General features: G+C 38.2%; 1 protein-coding gene and 1 pseudogene across 7 annotated transcripts in view; one reads left to right on the forward strand and one right to left on the reverse strand.

Annotated features, from left to right (window-relative positions):
• MAGI2 (membrane associated guanylate kinase, WW and PDZ domain containing 2) overlaps positions 1-20,943 on the forward strand; it is a 1,118,509-nt gene that overhangs the window by 940,542 nt on the left and 157,024 nt on the right. For all 7 annotated transcript variants that reach the window (XM_074367572.1, XM_074367574.1, XM_074367573.1 and 4 more), the window contains one exon: positions 19,589-19,620. In XM_074367572.1, coding sequence (XP_074223673.1) covers positions 19,589-19,620 — 32 coding nt within the window. The remainder of the gene's footprint in view (positions 1-19,588; positions 19,621-20,943) is intronic.
• LOC105062386 (small ribosomal subunit protein uS19 pseudogene) lies at positions 3,607-4,072 on the reverse strand (annotated as a pseudogene).

Below are 20,943 nucleotides of genomic sequence, written 5' to 3' on the forward strand. Positions count from 1 at the left end.
AGATATCACAAGTCTATTTGCTGATCTGGAAGACCTTGGACAAGATCATAGTAATTAACCAGTCTACTAATTGCATAATGATCTGTTAACCTGCTATGATAGAACCCTAGATTTGGAGTCTCAGACGATGTGGGTGAGTCCTGGTTCTGCCACCACCCTCTTGCATGCCTATAGTCAGGGCACCATCAGAACCTCAGTTTCTTCTGTGAGATGTGTTTGCTCATTCCTTCCCTGTCTTCTTCACAGGGATTTTATAAGGAATATGACATATACCCAAAACTGCCATTTAAGTGTACACTGTTAAATGAGATTTTTCTCAGAAATTAATATTTTTAGTATTGGTAAATGCATTTTGACATTTATTCATTCAACAAATATTTAGTGAGCACCTTCTATATGCTAGGTACTGTGCTAGGAATCGGAGAATCAATAATGAAGAAAAATCCAGGTGTGAGCCCTGCCGTCAGGGAACTTTCAGACTCATGGGGGAGAGAAAGAGTCATCACAGGAAGCTGTACTCTTCACAATTAGTGGTCTCAACTGTGGAAATGGGAGGAAGGAGGAGTGTTGAGAGGTTCATGAAACTGAGGCCGGGATTTGGCTTAGAAGTAACGCTGGAACCAAGATCTAAACCAGGTGCTTAGGGCAGGGAAGCAGGTTCAAAGACCCCATGGTGAGAGGGGGCCTGGAGGGTCTGAGGGACTGAAAGAGGGTCCCTGACACTAGAGTGAAAAAAGGCAAGGGGAGTCCAGAGCAAGGTGAGGCTAGAAAGATGGATGGGAAACAAATGTTCTGTAAAGGATTTTTCACCTTGTTCTTATGAGTGCTGGGAAGCTGATTACAGGATTTTAAGCATAGGGACAGCATGATAGGATTTATGCTCTGAAAAGATTACTGTGACAATATTGTAAGTAATAGGTGGAACCAAGTGCAGGTAGATTTGCTGCAGTGGTTCAGGCAGGCCCTGATGGGAGTCTGGACTCCGATGCATTAATGGAGATGAGATTTGAGGAGCATTTAGGAATAACCACAGGACTTGAAATCAAGTTGAATTGCAATGATACAAGTTGAGATATATTTAATATTGTACTTACTCTTGGACTCAGCAATTCAAATCATGTCTCAGAGTAAATGGTGATGTTTTCCTCATTAAGACATTATGACAGATGAATTACACTTTTTTCCCCACTTGCTTTAATGACTTTATTTTCCTCCAAGGCTTTTTTTTTTTCAGTGTTATTGAGGTATAATTCACAAATAAAATTATACATCATGGTGATTTGACATACATATACATTATGAAAGGATTCCTCCCATTTAGTTAATTAACACATCCATAGTTAACACTGCACTGTGTAATGAAATTTGCTAAGAGAATTTAAATATTCTCACTACCTCCACAAATAAAATTACACTTGTTTCCACATTGACACTATGACCAAGCACCGATCTATTGAACGCTGTCTGCCTTTGATCCTTTTTTTTATTTTCCAGTTAATACTGTGACTATTTTTTATGTATATTGAGAAAAAAATTAGCATGTTTACTTGAAACACATGGCAGAATGACAAAGCTAATGCCTATAACTGCTGTGCCTTTGAAGTTTATCCCAGTCTTATTCATAACATTAATTGGAGAATTCTCCCATAAACCAAAGGCACTCCACATGTTGTGCATTTTGAAAGGTCAAATCTGTGGAAGAATTTATTATATTTCATTAGCGAAATCTCACTCAGCACTGATATTAATAAAAAATAGTCTCCATTTTAAAGCAGGGTGGTAAATACATGGCCCGCACACTACCCCTCTTTCCTCCCATTTCCACGTCTGGGATGCTGACTGATAAAGATTCGGTTTTCTACTGAGCCTTTTGAGAGGCCTCCTCAACACAGCACTCCAGGCAGCGCTGGCAGGAGAGTTGGAACACATTTATCATCCTCACTTTAACAGTATGGAAATCCTTTGTTCCCAAAAAATCACTCTAAGTACCTATTTGTTTAGGTTTTCCTCCCCCAACAGATATGGTTTACCCCTTTTCCTCAGTGAGATCTGCTATTCCTTATCTTCCCAGCTCGCCTGAGCTCCCAGGCAGCTGTGGATGTTTCCAGGAAACTAACCGTCCTGCCTCAAACACAGGAGTCTTACTCTCTGCATCAGAACTTTCTCTGGCTTTACAGGTGAAGCACCTTAAGCAGAGACAACCCAGAAACGCTGGGGAAGGTTGACCCTCTGGGAGAATAGTATTCAGTGAGGAGCAGTCTGTAGGAGAGGAGGGCCAAGCACGAATGCCCTGGCCTCGCCACTCCTCCACGGTAGGGAGGTTCTGATGTGTGTTCGTGGTGACTTCTCAGAAGATCCACAGGGCAACTGAGTCCCAGGTACTCATGGTGGTTATCTGCTCGTTAGTATTTCACTTCCCTGGTTCCCTTTCCTCATTCTTCATTTCTGCTTCCTAGGGTCACCCAAGTCCTCATGTCAGGGTCTACTTTTAGGAGAACTCAAACTAACATGTCTTTCATCTTCATGTTATGTAAAACAGATTCACAGATGGCAGTGAGTGAGCTTCCTCCTGATGAGTTGGGAACTGAGGCTTAGGCTCTGACTCTACACACCACAGCAGACCCAGTAAAACCAGCTTTCCTTCCTTTATGGAAAATCTTGGGGGTAAAAATGGGGGGGGAGGGCGGTGGGAATAAACCAACTCAGTTGCACCAAGAATTCCCACCATAAAGCAAACAATTTTTAATCTGTTTTGTGATTGAAAAGTATTCTCTAAGGGCAATTCTATGAGGCTATTTGTACTTTTATCTCCACCTGCAGTGCTTAAGTGATGCTAATCAGGGACACCAGAACCTTAAATGAAGATTTCAAGCCTTAGTTGGTTAAGTTAGCTGAAACGGGAGATAAACATCAGTTCTGCCTGTATTTCAGACCTTAGTTTATAAATATATAAATAATGTATAAATAAAAAGTGTATGTTAAATATGTGTATATAACATAGACAAAGAGAACAAAATTGTTCTTTGTAAGTTCTATTTAAGATGACATCAGGCCAAAGAATCTTCTATATGCTTTCTCTCAGTATCTCAGTAAAGTGCCAAGATGGCACAGAAAAGAATGTCAGGGATTCACAGATTCTAGCAATGATAAGACCGCTTAGGTACTGCTTTGTAGGGCAGTGAGAGTTATGTTTAAATCTCTTCCCCGCTGAACAGTTACTCTCTTTTGATTACTACTCCCTTTCAACCGATTCTAAAATCTCCAATCCCAGAGCACAGTGTAGCACAAAGAGAGGACATGGTAATGAGAAATTGTCTCCCGGAGCAAGTAGTGCAATTACGTTAAGCACTGAGGATGGAGGCAGAGCTCTAAGAAGCTTGTGGGTAGTACATAGGGACCATCTCAAATTTTTTACAACACAAATGTTTCTCCCCAAAACGAGCAAACAAAATTAGGAAGTTGTGTCAAGAGAAGGCTCCCCACAGTCCAGAAAAGCTAAGCTACACGGTTGCCAGTGAAAGCCCGGCTACAAGCTGTGCACACGTGTTTGCTATTGTGTGAAATCCTAAATGGGCTTTTTTTTAAAAAAAAGGATAAGTCTGTGATTTTATTGGCCAGCAGGCTACTTGAGGGGGTTGAAGCGGGAGGACTGGGTGGCCCGGATGCCAGGCGCGCCGTGCTTCGTGGGCTTGTAGGTGATTGAGAACTCGCCTAGGTCGTCGTGGCCGACCATCTCAGGCCTGATCTCCACCTGGTTAAAGGTCTTGCGGTTGTACAGGCCCACCGCGCTGCCCACCACCTCGTGCAGGCTAATCAGGCCGCGCAGGTGCGTCTTCACCACTTCCGGCTTCTCCGTGGGCGGTGCCTCCCTCTTGGCCTTGCGCAGGCGCTTCAGCATTCAGTGCTGCTTCCCCCGCGGGCGGCGGTTTAGTTGCCGCCGTGGCTGCGCGCGGTACGGCTGCGTCAGGGGCTTGTGGGACGTGTGCAGCCGCTGGTCGAGGGCCTCGCCGCGGCGCGTGAACTTGCGGGACGTCCGCTCCTCCTTCTGTCCCACCGCCGCCATCTTGTCGGCTCCTCGGGAAGGGAAAATGGGCGTTATTTCACACAGTCGAGTGAGCTGCCGTGGAGACTGTGCGCCTGAATCTCGGTAAGGCTCCCGTTTTAGAAAAAAATGAAAAAAACTTAACCTTAGAGTGGAGCATATAACAAAAAGTTAGGCATATAAGAAAGGGATAATTATTATCATCCTTGAAGATCAGGAGGAAGACATGACACTGAAACAGATTTACTGGAGACAACAGTAGAAACTGAGAAAACAGGCTTGGACTCCTCAAATGCTAGAAGGTTTAACTTTTGGAAAAACAAGTGGGTGGAGCAGGCTGAAATGCAAAAACCAAGTAAAGTGACACTTAGTGAAGTAAAAAGGCTGTAATAAGCAAATCTGGGGGCTAGAAGTTACCTCAGAAGATCAAGACGCTTATTAGAATCAGAGGTAGAACTGACTCTGCAAGAAATTTAACGGTATAAGGACACTTGAGAAGTTCCCCAGTTTTACAGAGCAGCAGGCCTCCAGCTTTATTCCATCTCGACAGCACTCACGTGAACAACACTCTTCTACCAGTAATGTTGTTCTTGATAGAGTCTTAAATATGATGCCAGGCGGGTGTAGGGGAGGGCACAAGTCAGACTAACCGGGGGAGGGGGAGGGGAAGTGAATGTGAACCTAGAGCTTTGACTATAATCCCTTGGAAGAGGGGGAAAGGCACAGCCTACTTTTGGTAAGTATTATTGGACAAATAAGCGGATAAAGAAATTGTAAAGAAACTGAAAAAAAGAGAAGTCAAGATCAAGTCTACAAATAATAGAATATCCTTTGAGCAGTATTTCTCAAATGTGCATGTGAATCACCTGGGGACCTCGTTCAATTACAGATCTGTTCGAGTCAGGCTGGGGTCTGAGTCTGGGTTTCTGTCAAGTTCCCAGGTGAAACTGATGCCACAGGTCTTCACTCTCACTGCAGCTTGAGTAGAAAGACTTCGGATAAAACCTGAGCAGATGCACTGTCTATATTCCAAGAATAATTAAGTAAAACAAGTTTACACTCAGGCATAGTATAGTGATTTACGAAGCCTGTAGAAGGATAAAGGAAACAGTATACCATTATTCAGGGAAGAAAATGAAAGGTTACTTGCAAATAAGCAAAAACTGAGTGGATCCAGGCTTGCCTCCAGCATTATGAATGTCAGAAGACAACAGAAAAACCCCACGAAGTTTGAAAGAAATAAATTGTGATCTAAGAATTCATATGCAAGTTCTATAAAAGATACCATGTATTTGGGTTTTCTATTGCTGCCATAATAAATTACTACAGCCTTAGTGGCTTTAAATAACACAGGCTTAGTATCAGAAATCCAACACAGGTCTCACTTGCTAAAATCAACATGCCAACACAGCAGCATTCTTTTCAGAGCCTCTTGAGGAGAATCTGTTTCCTTACTTTTTCCAGCTTCTGGAACTGGTGCAAATTGTGGCCTTTTTGTTCTGTCTTCAAAGCCAGCAATGGCAAATTGATTCCTCACGCCGCTATCTCTGTCTGCAGCCAGGAAAGGTTCTCCACGTTTAAGGATCTATGTGATTGAATTGGGCCCACCTAGATAATCCCAGATACTCTCCTCATCTCATGGTCCTTAACGTTAATCATATCTGCAAAATCCCTCTAGCCAGGTAAAGTAACATAGGTACAGGTTTTGAGGATTACGGTATAGACCTCTTTAGGAGGTCACTAGTCTACCTAAGACATCAAATATATGCTGTTTCTGAAAAGAAAAAAAATTTTTGCTATACATTACATCCTTGTTATTTATTTATTCTTTTATGTGTTCATAGTCAGTTTACAATGTGTCAATTTCTGATGTATAGGATGTTTCAGTCATATGTATATTCCTTTTCAGATTCTTTTTCATTATAAATTACTGCAAGATATTGAATATGGTTCCCTGTGCTACACAGTATAAATTTGTTTATCTATTTTATATATAGTAGTTAGTATCTGCAAATCTCAAACTCCCAATTTATCCCTTCCCACCCTCTTTCCCCCTGGTAACCAAAAATCTGTTTTCTATGTCTGTGAGTCTGTTTCTGTTTTGTAAATAGGTTCATTTGTCTCTCTTCCTTTTTTTAAGATTCTGCATATAAGTGATATCATATGGTATTTCTCTTTCTGGCTTGCTTCACTTAGAATGATGATCTCATTTGCAATGTTGCAATGTTGCTGCAAATGGCATTATTTTAATTTTTATGGCTGAGTAGTATTCCATTGTATAAATATGCAACAACTTCTTTATCCAGTTACCTGTTGACGGACATATACATTGTTTCCATGTCTTTGCTATTGTAAATAGTGCTACTGTGAACGCTGGGGTGCATTCAAATTAATAGTTTTCTCTGGAAGTATGCCCAAGAGTGTTACTGCTGGGTCATATGGTAAGTCTGTTTTTAGTTTTTTAAGGAATCGTCACACTGTCCTCCATAGTAGCTGCACCAATTTACATTTCCACCAACAGTGTAGGAGGGTTCGCTTTTCTCCACACCCTCTCCAGCATTTATTATTTGTAGAGTTCTTGATGATGGCTGTTCTGACTGGTGTGATGTGATACCTCATTGTAGTTTTGATTTGCATTTCTCTAATAATTAGTGATACTGAGCATCTTTTCATGTGCCTGTTTGACATCTATATGTTGTCTTTGGAGAAATGTTTATTTAGGTCTTCTGCCACTTATTGGATTGAGTTGCCTTTTTATTTTCTTTTCATTTCTTCTTCTTCTTTTTTTTTTTTTTGGCTGTATGAGCTGTTTGTATATTTTAGAAATGAGTCCCTTGTTGGTCTGTCTTATTTGCAAATATTTTCTCCCATTCTGTAGGTTGTCTTTTAGGTCTGTTGATGGTATCTTTAGCTGTGCAAAAGCTTATGAGTTTAATTAGGTCCCATTTGCTTATTTTTGCTTTTATTTCCATTATTGTAGGAGCTGATCTGAAAAAAATATTGCTGTGATTTATGTCAGAGTGTTCTGTTTTCCTCTAGGAGTTTTATGACATACATGTAGTTTTACTTTTAGGTCTTTAATCCATCTTGAGTTTTTTTATTTGGTGTTAGAGAATATTCTAATTTCATTCTTTTATATGTAGCTGTCCAGTTTTTCCAGCACCATTTATTGAAGAGACTGTCTTTTCTCCATTGTATATTCTTGCCTCCTTTGTCATAGATTAATTGACCATAAGTGTTCAGGTTTATTTCTGTACTTTCTATCCTGTTCCACTTATCTATGTGCCAGTACTATATTGTTTTGATGACCATAGCTTTGTAGTATAGCCTGAAATCAGGGAGCATGATTCCCCAGCTCTGTTCTTTCTCATGATTGTTTTGGCTATTTGAGGTCTTTTGTGTTTCCATATAAATTTTAACATTTTTTTGTTCTGGTTCTATGAAAAATGTCATGGGTAAAAAAAAAAAAAATGGGGATTTGGGGGGTAAAAGTTGGTAGGGATTGGCTAGAATCTGTATGTCACCTTGGGTAGTATGGCCATTTTAACAATAGCAATCTCCTATCCAAGAACACAGTATATATGTGCCTCTGTCTGTGTTGTCTTCAGTTTCTTTTATCAGTGTCTTATAGTTTTCAGAGTACAGGTTCTTTGCCTCCTTAAGTAGGTTTATTCCCAGGTAGTTTATTCTTTTTGATGTGATGGTAAATGGAATTGTTTCCTTAATTTCTTTTTCTGATATTTTGTTGTTATTGTATAGAAATGTAACTGATATCTGTATATTAATTTTGTATTCTGCAACTTTACCAGATTCATTGATGAGCTCTAATAGTTTTCTGGTAGCACCTTTAGGATTTTCTATGTATAGTATCTTGTCATCTGCAGACAGTGACAGTTTTACTTCTTCTTTCCCAATTTGGATTACTATGTTTTCTTTATTTTCTCTGATTGCTGTGGCTAGGACTTCCAAAACTATGTTGAATAAAAGTGGTGACAGTAGGCATCCTTGTCTTGTTCCTGATCTTAGAGGAAATGCTTTCAGTTTTTCACCATTGAGTATGATGTTAGCTGTGGGTTTATCATATGTGGCCTTTATTATGTTGAGGTATGTTCCCTATATGCTCACTTTCTATAGAGTTTTTATTATAAATGGATGTTGAATTTTATAAAAAACTTTTTCTGTATCTTTTGAGATGATCATGTGGTTTTTGTCCTTTCTCTTGTTGATGTGATATATTACATTGATGTATTTGTGTATGTTGAACCACCCTTGTGCTCTGGGATGAACCCCACTTGATCATGATGTATAATCTTTTTTATGTGCTGTTGGATTCTGTTTGCTAATATTTTGGTAAGGATTTTTGTATCTATGTTCATCAGTGATACTCGTCTGTAATTTTCTTTTTTGGTGGTGTCTTTGCCTGGTTTTGGTATCACGGTGATGGTGGCTTCATAGAATGAGTTCGAGTGTTCCTTCCTCTGCAATCTTTTGGAATAGTTTTAGAAGGCTAAGTGTTAACTCTTCTCTAAATGTTTGGTAGAATTTGCCTGTTAAGCCATCTGGTCCTGGACTTTTGTTTGTTGGAAGTTTTTAAATTAGTGATTTGATTTCAGTACTGGTAATTGGTCTATTCATATTTTCTATGTCTTCTTGGTTCCCTGGTTCAGTTTTGGCAAATTGTACCTTTCTAAGAAATTGTCCATTTCCTGTGGGTTGTCCTTTTTGTTGGTGTACAGTTGCTCATAGTAGCCTCTTGTGATCCCTTGTATTTCTGTGGTGTCAGTTGTTAATTCTTTTTCATCTCTGATTTTATTAATTTGGGCCATCTTCCTTTTTTTCTTAATGATTCTGGCTAAAGAGTTATCAATTTTGTTTATCTTTTCAAAGAATCAGCTTTTGGTTTCATTGATCTTTTCTATTTTTTTATTCTGTATTTCATTTATTTCTGCTCTTATCTTTACAAAGTCTTTCCTTCTACCAATTTTGGGTTTTGTTTGTTCTTTCTCTATTTGCTTTAAGTGTAAGGTTAGATTGTTTATTTGAGATTTTTCTTGTTTCCTAAGGTAAGCTTGATTTGTACTACTCCATCTTCTAGCTCACTGATCCATCCTTCTGCCTCATTTAGTCTATTCTTGGTTCCTTCTAGTGTATTATTTATTTCAGTAATTGTATTCTTCAACTCTGGTCATTTTTGATATTTTCTAACTTTGCTAAACACTTGGCTCTGCATCTGTTCTCCTCCTGTGTTCTCCAGTCATCTTCACAGCATTACTCTGAACTCTTTCTCAGATAGATTGTGTAATTCCCCATCACTGAGTTCTTCTGGTTAGTTACGTTTCTCGACCTTGGAGGAGTGGCCCTCTGTCTGAGACGTCCTGTGCATCCCAGCATTGCACTCTCCTCTGGTAACCCAAGGGCCAGGTTCCAGCTAGTCCCAGGGTAGAGTCTGCCTTGCGTTCGTGGATTCCTTCCACAGGCTGTGGGACTGTTGTTTTCTTACTTCTGGTGTCTGCCTCCTGGTGGGTGAGGCTAGACTAGAGGCCTATGCCAATGGGAGCAATTGGTGCTTGCCTGCTGCTGGGTGGAGCTGGGCCCTGGTCCTCTGGTGGGCAGGGCCTTGTTCTAGAGCTTGTTTAGAGGTGGCTGAGTTCTCAGGAAGTCTGCTGATGTGTAGAGCTGTGATGGGTTGGCCTGAGGCATCTCAGTGCTTAAGCCTAAAGGCTGTTGAGTGGGACCGGGTCTTGGCACTAATGACCCCAGCAACATGTCAGCCTCCAGGAAAGCTCATGTAAATGAATAACTCCCCAAATGTCTGCGACCAGCTTTTATGTCCCCAGGGGGAGCTACAGCCAACCCCCACCACTGCATCCACAGGAGACCTTCCAAAACCTGCAGTCAGGTCTGGCTCAGGTTCCTATGAAATCATTGCCTCTGCCCTTGGTCCTGGTGCACATGAGATTCTGTGTGTGTGTCCCAAGAGTGAAGTCTGTTTCCCCCAGTCCTGTGGAGCTCCTACAATTAAGCCCCATTCTAGGGGCTCCTCCAGATGCCAGAACCCCGGGCTGAGGATCCTGATGTGGGGCTTAGAACTCTTACTCCTGTGGGAGGGCCTCTGCAGTATAATTTTTCTCCAGCTTTGGGTTGCTCACCCGGGGGGTATGGAGCTGGACTTTATCGCGTGAGTGCACCCCTCCTACTGTCCTGCTGTAGTTCCCTCTTTATGTTTCCAGTTAAAGAAGATCTTTTTTGGTAGATTCCAATCTTTTTTATTGATTGTTGTTTAGCAGTCAGTTGTGGTTTTTGTGATCGTGAGAGGAGGCGAGCTTGTGGTCCTGCTACTCAGCCATCTTGACTGGAACCCTGTTTCTGAAAAATTTGAGGACATACACTAACAGAGGACCACAATTCAAAATCCCAAACTGGGAAATAATAAAACATAAGGAATTGTGATGAGCATTTAAACCAGGTTAGGTGGTTAAGTCTGAGTAATCGTATGAATAGTCATAGGAAAATCAAAAGTTAGAAAAAATTCATTTAAAAATTATAATAATTATTAACTAGGAATACAGTTTATAACTAGAATACAAGAACTGTTGAGTGAGGTTAAAGTGGGCTACCTTTCTCCTCTAATCAGGATAGAAGGAACTTAATGGAAAATTCTAATGGGATGAAAACAATGATTTGCTTTGTTTAAAGCTAATCAAAACAAGCCATACTTCACATAGCAAAAGGGAGCTTAAAAAACCTTAAAAGGGAGCTAAAAAGAGCAAAAAAAAAAAAAAAAAAAAAAAAAAGCCTAAAACAACGAAGAGAAGAAAATAAATGCATCTGTTGTGACAATAAAGTAAATTGTTGAACACCTTTCTGAAAAGCAGACTTCTGTTTTGTAGGAAAATAATTCAGAATGCATCAAAACCATTAAATGGAACAGTATACCATTTTAAATTGATAAAAAGTAAAGTGCACTTTTATTTAGTTCCCACTACAGTAATTCCTATTATTATGTTTACTTTGTTACAGATGAGGAATCTGAGCCTTAGAGAGATCAGAGGACTTGCTCTTGGCTACCTGGGTGTGAGTCACAAAGCCATGGTCTCATTCAGAGCCCAGTAGTTAATCTTGGTATATACGCCTTCCCATGCATACGTGAGACCACATAACTTGTGACAGGTAGAGCTGGGACTAGAACCCAAGTCAGTTTTACCCCTAATTCTATGTGTACAACCTCTCCACTATACTGTCTCAGAAATTGTTTTTCTGTTTATATCTTTGCCTCATCCCCTTGAACCAAACATTTGATACAGGTTATTTTTGTTCTCTCCTCCAGTTTCCCTGCATAACCAGAACCCCTACAAATCCCCACTGATTTTGCCACTTTGAGCCGCTGTGAGTAAACTCTCCTACCCAGTCCTATCCCCGCCCCGTGGGGTGGACCCTGGGGGTTTCCCCCATGGATCTGCTCCAGCCTTTTAATAAGGACTTGGCTGCCCCTTCTCTTTCACTTAAGGTTAACTCCTGCCCTTTGTACTCTAGATCCCATCCTCCTTCATCTCCTCATGAAATAATTCCACCAGTTATACCCTTTCCTCCTGAGTCTTCAGACTCTGTCTCTGTTCAGGCACCTTCTCATCTGAATGTATGCTTATTCTGAAAGAAGTCTTTCCCTTCATGGGGGCTTTATTTCCCCCTAGGCACTATGCCACTGTCCTTTCAACCCCGCAGCCACTTCTCAGTTCCATTTCCTCCTTCCCATTCACTGAGACCTATTCAAATATGATTTCTGCCTCTGCCATAGCAATCAGCTGCTTCCACTGAAGCCACTTGTCACCCTCCCATTTGGCAAACCACTTAAAGCCTTGTTTCTTGAGTATTTCTGTTAATACTTTACTTGGCTCTCAGTTACTTCTCAGATGCTTCATTTATTCATTCTGAATACCCTGAGGAGTTACCTTTTCATGCTACACTACTGAGCACCAGATGAGGGAGCCAATTATTATTGCATGACTTCAGCTAAGTCGAAATTCACTTTGGTTCAAACTTCAACATGTAATTCAACTACATTTGAATTCAAACTCACAAAGGCACCTCACACTCTTTTGCCCATAACCTAATAACTCTGTTTTGGGGGTAGGGGGTAATTTTATTCATTCATTCATTCATTTATTTATTTATGGAGGTACCAGGGATTGAACCCAGGGCTTAGTGTATGCTAAGCACACAGTACCATTTGAGCTATGCCCTCCCCTCTCCCATAACCCAACTCTTTAGACTCCACTCAAAGAAATCTCTTTCCTATATTTCTTTTTTTTTCTTTTTTATTTTTTTGAAAACTCCTTCCTGTATTTCTTACCTCAGCTAATGACACCATCATCCATCTAGTTTCCCAAGTTAGAAGTCATCAGAGATTTCATCTCCTTGATACCACTCCTCCACCCCCAGCAAATCACCAGGCCTCATCAGTTCTTTTCTCTGTCTCTTTCTTACTACCCTCCTCACTCTTCACTACTATCATTAATTCATTCAGGTATATCTTTTGAAGTATCTACTATGTGTCAGGCATTGTGCTAAGTACTGGGAATACATTGGGAATAGAATAGATCTCTCCCCTAATGGAATTTATACTCTAGTTGGGGAGATAGGCATTAAACTAATAATCTTACAATATAATTACATACATGGGAGTTCATAAATGTATTTATAAAAATAGTGATGAGTGTCATATAAAGAAACAATACAGGATGCAATGAAAAATTATAGTAGAGAACTTTGATTTAAAATAAAATGTCAGGGACATCTTCCCTGAGGAGGTAATATTTAAGCTGACACATAAAGGAGGAGTCAGTTTGATGAAGGGTTAAAAAGGGTAGGCAAATGAAGGAGCTTGTGCAAAGGCCCTGTGGTTAGAAAAGCCTGGCATATTCAAGGAATTTCAGTCAGTGAAGGGTAGTAACCCATGAGGTGTCTGGAGAGTAAGCAGGGGCAAATGTACATAAAAGGCCTTAAAGGTTTTGTGTTTTATCTTAAATGCCGTGGGAATCCATGGAAGAATTTTTAAGTGTGATCGGATTCTGTGGTATCAGCAAATTTGCGGTTGCTTTGGTTGAGATAAGAGATGCTGGTGAGTGTGGATTACAGTGGTGGCTGTGGAGATGGAGAGAAGTGGATTTGTAATATATTTTGGAGGGAGAAAAGACAGAATTTGGTGATAAGGAAGTGAGGGGGACAGAGAAGTGAAGAATGACTTCCAGGTTCCTGTCTTTAGAACTTAGAAAAAGGCAAGTGAAATTTTCTAAAATAGGAAACACAGAAGAAAAAATGTGGGAGAGAAGATCAAAAATTTCATTTTGTTGAATCTGGTGCTTGTGAGACACCCACAAGTCAATAAATATTTACTTAATGTTGGTGTAATTTAATGATTAAATTTAAGGTCTTTAATTTGTCTTAAGTTACTTAAAGATGTTTCTAGACGGGTTTCTCAAAAAAAAAAAAAACTGTTATTCATTTGTTATTAAAAAAAATTACTCTCAGAATTGGAATTTTGTATTTGCCAGACTGATATGCTTCCACATTTCCTTTGCCAACTGTTTACAGGGCACCATAAACACACAGAGCAGTTTCTCTCTTCATGGACCTTGGTCTTGTTCAGAACATAAAGAAAAATCCCTTTGTAGTTGCCAATATTTTCTGCAGGCCTCACCTCAGTCTGAGTTTTAGCCTCCCTGACACAATTCTTCCCCTTCCAATCTGTCCCTTTATTCCCGTTCAAGGCTGTTCACCTGGCCTGCTTTATTTTGAACATATCCTTTATGTAACTGAGTTTATCAGAAGACAACATGTGCAGGCTTATCCTTTCTAGATACTCATTGGGATTACTTGAAATTGTCGGATGGCTCTCTCCATAAAGAACAAAGCCCAGGGGAAAATGGCCATTTGAAAACAGCTTTATAGTGTTCATGAGAAAAAGACTTTTATTTAAAAGATGCAGAAAGAATCATTTTTGCAGCATTGCAGAGAAAGCCTCAGCTCTCCACATAAAAACAGATTCTCTAGTCCAAAGATGGCAACTAATTTGAAATTTTTTTTGCAAATTGAATATTTTGCTTGACTGAGACATGGTAATGTGAGGTGAGGGTACCATCAGCCGTGTCTCTTAATGGAAAGATCGTTTCTTAGCCTAGGTCAGTTTCATTAAGAAAAATTGCTCTTCTACTGATTTGAAATAGCTTAAACAAATTATCAAAAGGAACTGCGGGGCTTAACTCATTTAATGAATTTTAATAGGAAATACATGATCAGTCAAAAACCCAGAAAAAAAGTGAATAACACTAAACTAGTTTTAATGGAAATTAGGTCATTACCCTGCTGACTTACATTTACCGAAAGCTGAATTTTTGATAGAAAATTTGCCAGGCTGTGGGAAAATGGGAGGATCTTTAAATTAAAGATTAACTTTATTAGTGGTATTTTTCTCCCTTAAATTAGCCCTAACTAGAGATTTGTAAAAACCCTGGGGCTTTTTTCCCCACTTTGGAAAACTTAAAAAAAAAGATTTCCTTTATTGGAAATTTCTCATAGTTCCTGAAATATTTTCAGAATATACTAGGATATGAATCTCCTTTACTGCTTACAGTCCTTTATAAGGAAGGATAACTTAAGAGGTGGAGGGTCTGTGCAGGTGTCTAAGTGAGTTTCCTGTGCTCCCGCAGGATGTCACAGGGACAGTGAAAAAAATTAGCTTTCCTTTTCCTCCCTCACATTCATGTGATAGGCACATACTTTTGTTCTCCCTTTCTTTTTTCTCCTCTTTATTGCTTTAAAAAAATTTTTTTAAATTTAAAATATACATAAAATCTGCGGTATTAACCACATTTAAGTGTACAGTTCAGGAGTGTTAGGTAGATTCACATTGTTGTGTCTTCCTTGTTTTTTCAAGCAAAAGAGAACACATAGCTTTTAATAACCCAGAGCATGGACATCTTCAGTGAATCAGGTCTTTAGTTCAGAGTGTTTGCTATACCTTTTCCATTGCTTAAAAAGAAAGTGTTTCCCCTACATCTCTGTCATTTTTAGCAACTGTAGAATTTTCTATGGAATACATGAAACTAATGATAGTCTTCAAAGCCAGAGTCATATGTTGTAGCAAGTACTTGAGTAGAAGAAGAAACCATTTCACAGTTCTGCAAATGGGAGTTCAGTATATCAAATCGAGTATAGAGGCACACAGAAAGATTTAGTCCTGTTTGGGGTAAGTTTCTAGAAATCCCTAAAAGTTGCCTTAGTGTTACACCAAATTAAAGATACTGCAGTGGGACTCTCTGACTAAGTTGCTTTTCATTGTATTTTGATCCCTCATTTGAATGAGAGTGGTTTTAAGAAAATACGTTATCTTGTGATGTGCCCTGTGAAAATAATAATAATAATAAAAACTCTTCACAGACAGCTCACAAATGCACACTAGAAAGGGACTGTCCCTTCAGAGCTGTGATAAATATATTGATATTCTTTCATTTTAGATACGGAGTCAGAAGTAGTTTCTGAAAAAAGCCACTTTTTGGAACTTTCCTCTTGGGGAAAGGCAGAGTTGCTAAGCAGTCATCAAACAATTTGAAAATGGTCCCTTGTGACACTGACGTTGGTCATACAGAATTCTGCATCACAGGATACAAGACGTCAGTCAGGGTTACTGATGAACAGGCAACCAACACAATGCAATGATTTGCATAGCAAATGGAATGTTTTTATGTTTCTCCCAAAACAAGATTCCTAACAATAAAACATTGGAGGGGGTGCAAGAAAAGGAGATATTAAGTGTTTTCTGGATTTTTACTTAATTGAATGGATATTACTTACAGAAAGGATTACTATTATGTTTTTATTCTTAAATGGTTAGCCAGGTCGTATATAAAATGTTTCCCATATAGGGTATTCAGATTTAGCAAATAAAAATACAGACTTCCCAGTTAAATTGAATTTCAGATAAACTGAATTTCAGATAAAAGTAGTGTAAGTATGTCCTATGCATTATATACATCTCATGCAATCAGTATACAGGATATGCTAAAAAATTATTCATAGCTTATCTGAAATTCAAATTGAACTGGGAATATTATATTTTATCTGGCAACCATATGATTTATTAAAAAGTATATTTAGTTGACATGTAGAATTTAATTTAAATGTCAATACGAAGTCTGTGTTGTCTTTCCTCCTCTTCCATTTTGAAGAACTGGAATTTCTTGTCTGAGCTATTTGCACTGTGCTTCTATTTCCCTGCCCATTGTGCTTTTACATGCAGAATTAAAAATAGATTTTAGTTTTATTTCTTGTTCTAAAGAAAATAGATTTTAGAGGTCTCATGTGAAAAGATACATGCACCCCAATGTTCATAGCAGCACTATATACAATAGACAAGATCTGATTCAGTTTTGTGCTTTACAGTAAATGCATCAAAATTTTCTTATTGGCTGCATCTAAATTTTCCCAATTATTCTCTTATTTTTTCCTTTTAAAAATGCCCCTGCTCATGTTTCAGTTCGCTCTTAACTGTACCTTAAGGTCTTTCACTTCTGTCATCTTAAGAGTCAGGATTAAATAAATGTTTGCATTTGTACACACATGCACAAACACCCATCAACAAATCATCAGTATGGAAAGCAGGGGTCAAGTCATTATAAAGAAATTTTAATTCCACAAAGAAATTTATAATATTCCACCTTCTATAGAAGTAGGGGAAATAAAGGCCAGGAAAAACCCCTGAAATATAAAGGAACCTTCACTGTTATCTTAAAGAAAAAACTCTTTTTCTGTGAACTTGGTTTTTTGAAAAGGACTGTCAGCTCTGAAAGGCTTAAGAGAAAGTTAGCTCTGTCCTTCCTGTTCTTCTCTGAAGATAGGTGGTGAGACACCCAAAAGTAACAGTCTTAACAAACCAAGCCTGTCTTGGCTTCTGTGATCTATGCCAGACCAGAATGATTTTAGAAAAAGAAAAATTGCAGAAATGAAGATTTTAAAGTTTTTATTTTGTTTTTGGTGTTTTTTTCTTTCAATGTTAACTGGAATAGGCTAGATTTCCTAGAGGGAGTCATCCCTACAAAAATGGTCATATGTGTATAATATATAGTAACTTAACCCACACTATTATGGTATTCATGTGGCTCTTCCAATGAAGTTGAGCAGAAAACTGAAGATTAATCACATAGAACACCTGACCTTATCGATTAATCGGGCCAAACTGAGTATATCCGAAATAGATGTTTTCTGTTCATCTTGATTTAAAGGTTTATAGCATAATTAATAATTTGTCAAGGAAACATGAAGAGCCACATTAAGTTATTTATTTTTAAGGAAATCTATTCTGATACTGTTTCTTGCCACTGAAAATTACTTTCTCTGAAGGAAGCAGCTTCTTTGTGCCAATGACTCAGAAAGGACAACTATTGCTTCATGACTGAAGCCCTCTTAGCACAAGTCAGCATCAGACATATTTCAGAAACTGCCATAATGGGAGCAGTAGAGAAGTCCTGGGTCTTGCCAATGGTTTGAGGTCAGACTGAATGAAGCAACCTTAAAAGGAGGGGAAGCCAAAGTGCCTGTGATGAAAGGAGGTCGATTTAAACAGCTCTCTATTCTTGTCTGATCTTGACCAATGTCCCTTTTATGCCATTTTAGTTCTGGCACCGTAACTGCTGAGAGGTCCAATGATTACACATTTTCCATGGTAGGAATAATCATCTTTTAAGATAATACCTCGTGTGGAGATGAGAGCTTTGTAATAAAAGAACCATTTTCAATACATCTGAATCAAAGTCTAAGAAACTCCGAGCACCTAACAAAAGTAAAGTAGCAAATATTTGAAATCCGTTTGTGCACTGAAGGAAGAAAGTGACGATGACACAGAGAAAGTAGAAGAAATAATTGAATGTTTTGATATTGTGAGAATGTGTAAATGACATCTTTTCTCAAAAGAACTGTTGCCAGCAATTCTGTAAAGCAGCAAATAGATCTTACTCTTTCTTGAATATAACGGTTAATTGGCCACTAGGTTACAATGCTTTTCACTTTATAATTGGTGGTCAATTTGTTTTCATTTTCACTTTACAGAATGAGTCAAGGAGATAAATGTATGTATTTATCTGTAATTTTACTCTCAGCTATTAACAAAATAATGTGATGAAATCCTTGGAATTAAATTATAACCAAACCACACATTGAAAAGAATTGTTTTCATTAGTTGGAAAGAGATAGAACATACATAGAGAGGGTACAAGAAAGTGAGTGAATTCTAGCAACCAGTCTCCTTAGGTAAAATAGTTGTTATACTTAAGCATTAAGTTTAACTCTGTGTTCCAAGGAAAGCTAAGAAGCATGATGTATTATATAACTTCACTCTTTCCATAAAATGCAGCATCATTTCTTTACAACGGTGTGTCAGGGTGCAATTAGTATTTACCCCATATGTGAGTTGGATTTCTTCAGCATCTAGATAATTGTGTGTCCAAATTTCTGTAGATATTTCCTATAAATGGGTTATGGTTTTCAACTATTCCCATTTTGTACCAGTCCCAGTTTTAAAGGTTATGAACATTATGTGGCATGTTTGCAGTATTCCATTTTTACTGAGCATTTTGTCAGACACCACCTAACATTAACATGAGTGAAATCATTGAAAGATGGAAGATATTATATGAAAAGATAGTAATTTTGGTTTGTATGTAAGATTGTGCTTTGGCTTGCTAAGATCAATATATGATAAAATAATAAAGGGGGGAAAAAGAAAAGAGAATGAATCTGTCCGTTACTTTTAATTGTCTTAAAGATCATTTGGATCACAACAGAATCAGTCCAGTTGTCACACTGTTTGTGATGACTGAAAGAACTCAATACGTTGAAAAAAGCACGGCTCTGATACGATTCACTCAATTAACAAACATTTTGAGCTGCTTCTTCATGAAAATCTTTGTACTAACACAAGGGTAGAGGGATAATAAAATAGATATCTGCTCTAGAGAGGATCTCAGTGGGAGAACAGGCCCATAAACAATTATAATAGAATCAGATTTGTAATATATGTATATATAGTATTTTTAAATTGAGAATTAATGAAGGTTGATAGATTTTAACCACATAAAGCAAACATATAAAGTAGAATTATTTATTATACTAAGCAAAGATAGTAACCTTTAAAAATCTAAATTTCTATCTATAGTCTCTTCCTCCATCTCTCTCTCTCTCTCTTTCTAGCACAGAAATCCCTAAGGATGACTCAATCTTAGATCTTATAAAGCGGCTGATCTTTCACTATATAGTTACTTACCTTCTCTGGGCTTCAGAATCCTCAGCTGCCAAAGAAGGCAGTATTCCCAGAATTGTCTATATAATTCCAATAAAATTATTTGGACACCTTGAAGAAAACTGTACAGCCAGGCAGAATTTGTTGTTTTCATTGTTGTTGATTTAAAGTAACTTGCAATTACCTTAATATCATGCCACTCGTAAGTGGTAGTGGGATATATTTTCAAAGTTTAAATACTGTTTTCTTTATTACAGGTTTCTTTTCTCCATGGAAAACTCCAAAGCCTGTAAGTTGGAATTATTCTGCTTCTGTCTTTATTGCTAGTTACTATTACAATTTTACTAAATAAGAGTTGAATTGGGTAACCTGAAAATCTCTTCCCCCTCTGAGATTCTGTGATACTAGAAGAACAAATCCTCTGTGTAGGAATAACTTGTCTTGTTTTCCTATGAAGACTCTTCTGTCTGTTTTTCAGTATTCTTACACAATGAGCATTAACGCTATTCGGTGTGGAATATTGAAAATAGAAACCTTTGTTTTTCCCTGTCAGAAATAGTATAGTTTTTATAACAATGAATTTTTAAAAACAGTGCAAATAGTAGGCCCAGAGGTCTTGACCTGCAAATTAAATCTAGTCCACCAGAAATTTATCTGTATATATATTTGTATGTGCATATTTACATTGTAATGTACACAGAGGTAAATGTGTATATGTCTCACCAAACCTTACAGTCACTGAAAGTGCTTCTGAATCTTCAGAAAACTAGTGATTTCTGCCATCATTAACCTCTCTTGGCCTAGTTTCTTTATGAATCATGTTGAAATTTTGATAACAATGACAATGGAAAGACTGATGGATTTTAATAATCTTCTTGTGAGGCAAGGTTAGCCAAGTTGCCTTTGCAGCTAAAGATGATGTTTACTTGGCATTAGATTGAAACTAGTAATTGCTCAAGTCCCAAAAACTGGGACTAGTTTTCTGGGATCCCATTTTCTGCTGTATTAGAATAGTCAACCCTGACTGGACTGGCTAAAACCCATGACTGGAAGAGAACTGTATCCAAGTGATTCAAGTTAAAAACAAAAATAAAAACAAAAACTCAGGGAATCACATCTTTCATTTACTTCTTTTCTTTCCTCTCACAGTAAGCAGGTCAGATAAAAGTGGCCTCTAGTCTAGCCAATGAGTAGGGAATTCACAGGTTAATTTTATCCTCCTCTTATTTCCTTTACTGAAGGGATTATTTAACTGCTTGATTGTCTCATTTTAGAAATGGAGGTAATATAATTTTGCATACTTTTCAAGTGCAATAACTGGCTCAATTAAATAACATGGCTTGAAAATAGTTTGAAGACATGTAAAAATGAAATATTATTGAGCCCCAGAATATGCCTGAGCTCCAGGGTTCTCTCAAAGAGAGACGAGATGGGGAGCTGGATGAGAGGCTGATGCTGTCAGAACATTCTCACCAAGCATGTCCTTATTCAGGATTTAGCTCATCTGGTCCACAGAGATGGACCAGATGGGAGACCTGATCCTTCTTGGGCTGAGTTAAACCACTTAGTGATGCATGTGACTTTGAAAAGAGGTATTTTAAAATGTTTAAAA

The sequence above is a fragment of the Camelus bactrianus genome, chromosome 7 (assembly GCF_048773025.1).
Source record: "Camelus bactrianus isolate YW-2024 breed Bactrian camel chromosome 7, ASM4877302v1, whole genome shotgun sequence".
Lineage (NCBI taxonomy): Eukaryota > Metazoa > Chordata > Mammalia > Artiodactyla > Camelidae > Camelus > Camelus bactrianus.